General features: G+C 34.2%; 1 protein-coding gene across 2 annotated transcripts in view; it reads left to right on the top strand.

The window, feature by feature from the left end:
* The first annotated feature begins 1159 nt into the window (after nt 1-1159).
* kif6 (kinesin family member 6) overlaps nt 1160-6000 on the top strand; it is a 304965-nt gene continuing 300124 nt past the window's right edge. For both annotated transcript variants that reach the window (XM_026229369.1, XM_026229368.1), the window contains exons 1-2: nt 1160-1345; nt 1813-1919. In XM_026229369.1, the coding sequence (XP_026085154.1) occupies nt 1286-1345; nt 1813-1919 (167 nt within the window). In that variant the 5' untranslated portion in view covers nt 1160-1285. The remainder of the gene's footprint in view (nt 1346-1812; nt 1920-6000) is intronic.

The raw sequence follows: 6000 nt of genomic DNA, 5'->3' as shown, positions 1-6000 counted from the left end.
ATAGTTGGGCAGACAAGGGGTCAAGCGAGGTGCAGACAGGGCTGAGAACAGCGGGCAGTATCAGAGTCAAAAACAGTCCAGGTCGAAAACCAGAAGAGCGGTCCGAAAATCCTCTGAGGGCAAAGCACAGGTTACACTAACTGGGCAGACAAACCAACCAGCGAACTGACCAGAACAGGACAGAACCGAAGCCAAACGCCAAAAGGTCACAGAACACACTGACAAGGATGGGTGAAAATCAAGCAGAATAAATAGGGTGAGTAATGAGATAGAGGGAACAGGTGCGTCAGACAAGCCGCAGCCTAGATTGCAGAGCGAGATCAGCTGGCGCTAGGGCGAAGGGAAGAAAAACCAGAAAAATATATAAAAAATCAGGGAGAAAAAAAAAAAAAGGAAACAAAATGAAAACAAGTGTAGAAAAATGAGTAGAAATGAAAAAATATATATATAAACAAACAAAGTAAGAAAAAGGAAGAAAAAAGGACAGATCATACCCGAGTCCTGACACCAGGGTCATTCTGTACACACACACACACACACATACACATATAATTAGTTCACAGTTTTACGAAAGCTATGAAATCCTTATAATCAAGTGATGATAAACTTACTCGTTGCAAATGAATAACGTTAGTGAAATTAAAGAGAGATGCTTAGCTCCATCCCTAATCATGGCAGTGTTGTCAAAGTGCTCACTGTACAAATTGTACTCATAACACAATTTTGTTGATGATATAAACTACGATATAAGTTAAAAAAATTATCAAAAAATAATTTCAACTTTGAATTCTTATAAGTCGCAGCTTTCACACCTAACTAGCGATATAGCTAGCTATTAATATTCTGACACTGGTGGCTAATTAATCTATTAACATAATGTTAAAAATGACAAAAAAACATTCAGAAACGACTGTTCAGTCTTACCCGTGACAGATAATACACGTTATGTATTTTTGTCATTGTAACACGGTTAGTAGATGCACAATCTGCCAAGGAGTCAGGTATATATTTTTTTCTGTCCCGATGTGAGAGTTGTGATGGAGAGTTGCCCGCACCAATATGGCGGCGACGTTGACGTGCGGTTGAGCGACCAATGAGGCGTCACTGATCTGTCAGTGGACACAGCCTATATTTCTACTGCCTGACTGTGTTCAACGACTCTGGTCGCTTAGCAACCTCTGTACACAAAGAAGTAAAAAAGACAAGAGTTAACAAACTAAACGCGTGAAACCAATCGGGTGCAGCAGATATAAAAGACGATAAAAAGCATTACAAATATATTACAATGGTAAAGCAAACGATTCAAATCTTTGCCCGTCTGAAACCGACGAAGAAACAGACCGCGGTGAGTGTTTTGCGCTTGAATGTTTTGTTCCTCGAATACTAATATTAATACTAATAATCCTCATTTGTAAGTCGCTTTGGATAAAAGCGTCTGCTAAATGACTAAATGTTAATGAATACATTTACAATACATTTTACATTTCCTTTCCTATCTAAAGAGTTAATACAGTTAAATGCATCTCTTCTCTATCAGGGCCTGCAGTGTTTAATGTCTAATTATGTCTTATAAAAATAATCACATGAATACTACTTGTTAAGCACACTTATAAAACACAAACCTTACTGAGTTCTGATTATTAGCATTGTTTATATATTTGTTTCAATCATATAAGCATGTCTGTAATTTTATTTAGTCTAATATTTTTGTCTTAGTGTAAGGATATATTAATCACAAAGAAGGTGATATACCATTCACATGTCTACATTAGCAAGATTAAGTGTGCTCATGCTTAATGCATCCTCTTGCAGGAGTACTTTGTGGACTGCGAGGAGCAGAGCGGTAGTTTGGAGTTTGTGGTTCCCAGAGACTTGGCAGATGGTGTTATCAACAATAAGAGGGAAAACTACAAATTCAGGTGATGTGGAGGAAAAAATTGAGTTAAATTTAATATAATTAAATTATAGGGTTGTTTCCCAAACATTATCTGCATTTAATAATTTAATAACTGCTTACTATATATAAAATCATGAAAAAGTATTTTTCTCTCTCTGAAAATCTTTTTCAAATTATTCAAATGCTGTGTATTTTGGAATTGCACAACAGACATCAATACGTTTTGTGTATTATTTTGAGAATTGCCACATGTGTACCAGTAAATTTCAAGTCACAGACAAAAGTTGCAAACTTGTAGATTTTTTTTCCTCTTCCACAATCACAACACAATAGTTACACCTTCTTGAATCCTTCAATGCAGGTGCACAAATCCTATTCTATGAATCACAAATCAAGAAACTCGTACGCTCACATGTTGTGCTACTATTGCTGCAGTGAATATGGTGTAAATCACATTAACACACCTGCATAAAAAATGTGAAGTCACGGACAAATTTTGTACATCCGCAATTCAGTATGTGAATTCTTGCAATGAGATTTGCACACTTGTAGAATGCTTGCTACGAGTTTCAAAGCTGTTTTTCACGTGCACATGACAAGTTATGCATGTTCTCCCTGATTTGTGCATCTGTAGAGGCAATGGCAGGCACTGGTCAGAGAGTTTTGGCCAATCAGAGGAGCTAGTGGGCGTCTATCTGCAGGGAGGGGGAAAAAACTTTTGCGAGCTGCTAGCATCTTCCGAAGCAGATAGTGGAAACCAAGGTATGTTTTCTTTTTCTGACATCACTCATCGTTATATTGCAAATTTGTTTATAGTTTATATATTAAACGAGTTTAGCTCCAACTCTGCTAAACTGCAGGACAGTCTCCTTCCAGTACCAAGTTTGCCCATCCCTGCTTAACCTCACAAATAGACTTTATTAAAGATTTTATACCCTTTTATTTAATAGATTATTATTAGTGACATATACGAGATAATTGAATATATTTAAATTATTAAAAAAATGTACAGTATAGCAGTGAGTGATTTCAGAAAAAGAAAGAAAATGTACCTTTATTGGTATTTGCTGCTGTCAGGTACCAATAAAGCTCGCAAATGTTTTTATTATTTTATTTTTCTTCCTGCTCGTCCGGGTGCCTACTGATAAGCACCTAAACTACACTGTAAAGAGATTGCTGTACATTTTACAGTAAAGTACAAACATCCGGGTTCTGAGGGATCCTACGTGTTGATTCGGTTGATTCCTCACGTATAGTGTGAGCAGTCAAATCGCAACTTGACGATCGGACCGTACAGTGAGCGCATAAAAATCGTGAGCTTTGGCTTTACATCGCAAGCGATCTACTCACACAGTGTGAGTTGGTGCCTTGCCGAAATCGCACAGTGTATGCCCGCCTTACAGGATCTGCTGAGATCATTTCAGTAATTCGTCTTGTTAACTCAGGTGAGAATGATGACGAGCACAAGGCTGGAGATCATTATGTCAGGCTGATTGGGTTAGAATGGCAGACTTGACATGTTAAAAGGGACAGATTGATCTCCTGCAGAAAGTATAGTGAATGGACTGCTGAGGACTGGGACAAAGTCATTTCTCCGATGAAGCCCCTTTCCGATTGTTTGGGGCATCTGGAAAAAGGCTTGTCCGGAGAAGAAAAGGTGAGCGCTACCATCAGTCCTGTGTCATGCCAACAGTAAAGCATCCTGACACCATTCATGTGTGGGGTTGCTTCTCATCCAAGGGAGTGGGCTCACTCACAATTCTGCCAAAAAAACACAGCCATGAATAAAGAATGGTACCAACACACCCCCCAACAGCAACTTCTTCCAACAATCCAACTACAGTTTGATGAAGAACAATGCATTTTCCAGCATGATGTAGCACCGTGCCATAAGGCAAAAGTGATAACATGTAACTTAAGTAGCTTGGGGACCAGAATGTTGAAATTTTGGGTTGCTATCATAATCAGTCAGGATTTGGCCCAGAAGTTGATTGAGAGCATGCCCAGTTGAATTGCAGAGGTCCTGAAAAAGAAGGGCCAATACTGACTCTTTGCATAAATGTCATGTAATAGTCATGTAATAGTGGAACAAAGATCTAAAAGCAGTTTAGCAGCAAACCTTTTGAAAACTAATATTTATGTAATTCTCAAAACTTTTGGCCACGACTGTACATTAATACTTAGGTATTTGTGGTCTTAACTTTTAAGAGTATGATCATTTATAACACAAAAATAATATTATATTGAATCTTCTACATTTACTTGTATATTAGGTAAAATCTTATTTTGATGGTCCCCTTATAGTCTGTTGACTATAAGCAAATTTGCAACTGCTTGTCAGCTAACTCTCATCAGAGTATTAGGTCAGGGTAGGAAGAATGTTGACGTACTTGCAAAGTTTTTTATAGTCAGTTTGTCTGTTGGTGGTCCATCAAAATAAAATTAGTTCAAAACAAATTTGTTATATCACACATTAATCTGGTATCTGATCTTATGGCTGTTTGAGAAAAAATATATATTATTGTTATTATTTATAAGTGGTCTTTGTCTGCTGTATGTAAAGTAGCATAAGTAACATGGCAAGATATGTGACTCATAATACATTATAACTATGAGAAATATAGTTGTTACTTAAGTGGATGCAGCATTTTCATTGTGTGTTTTAAATCATCATATTCTTAAAAGCTTTAACCACAAATAAATAAATATTATAATACATTAAAACTGTTCTCATGAATATTCATATGATTATACCTTATAATGTATTATAAATATGGGCTTCATAGAAACTGTGACCAAACATTCAACTAAGATTAAAATATTTGCTCCAACGGTCTTTGTGCTGTAAGCGCTTTGAGATTATTAAATACACTGAATTTTATATTAAATAAATATCCGAATGATATTTATTAATTGAATAAGGAAAGTGCAATTAGTTTATAATCCATCACAAATCATTAAAGGGTTAGTTTATCCAAAAATGAAAATTATGTAATTAAAACCTCTGTTCATCTTCGGAATGGAGGAACAGAAAGCTCTCTGACTAATCCAAGATGAACAGAGGTCTTACGGGTTTGAAACGACATAAGGGTGAGTGATTAATGACATAATTTTCATTTTTGGACGAAGTAACCCTTTAAAGCTCCATTCCTTACATGTAGATCAAACAGTAGAGCAAAGTGCATTGCTGAAATAATTGAGTTGATTCCTAAGGAATGGATAACGATAAACAGAAAGGTTCTTCTGCTCATCAAGCCTGCATTTATTTGATCAAAAATACAGAAAAAAAACAGTTATATTGTGAAATATTATTACAACTTAAAATAATAGTTTTATATCTGAATATACTTTAAAAAAAATAATTTATTCCTGTGATGCAAAGCTGAATTTTCAGCATCATTACTCCAGCCTTCAGTGTCACATGTAACATCCAGCCTGATCATTTAGAAATTATTCTAATATTCTGATTTATTATGAGTATTGGAAACAGTTCTGCTGTCTAATATATTTGATTAATAAAAGGTTAAAAAGAACTGCATTTATAAAATATATATATATATATATATATATATATATATATATATATATATATATATATATATATATATATATATATTCTAATAATATATTTTCTTTACTATCACTTTTAATCAACTTAACACATCCTCGCTGAATAAAAGTATTGATTTTATAAAAAAAATAAAAAAAAAACAAATTACTGACCAGTAGAGTATATTGTTATTACAAAATATTTATATTTTAAAAACATAGCTTTTTTTTTTATTTTTTTTTATTTATTTTTATTCATCAAAGTATCCTAAAAAAGTATCACATGTTCTGAAAAAATATTAAGCAGCAGAACTGTTTCCAACTTTGATAATGAATCATCATATTAGAATGATTTCTAAAGGATCATGTGAAAATGATCCTAAAAATTCAGCTTTGCATCACAGAAATAAATTATAATTTAAAGTATAATACATTTAAAAACAATTATTTTAAATTGTAATAATATATGACAATATTACATTTTTTTCTGTATTTTTGATCAAATAAATGCAGGCTTGATGAGCAGAAGAAACTTCTTTCAAAAACATTAAAAA

Source organism: Carassius auratus, chromosome 42 (assembly GCF_003368295.1).
Source record: "Carassius auratus strain Wakin chromosome 42, ASM336829v1, whole genome shotgun sequence".
NCBI classification, from domain to species: Eukaryota; Metazoa; Chordata; class Actinopteri; order Cypriniformes; family Cyprinidae; genus Carassius; species Carassius auratus.
The sequence above is the reverse complement of the archived record's forward strand: the minus strand, read 5'-3'. Positions and strand labels throughout refer to the sequence as shown.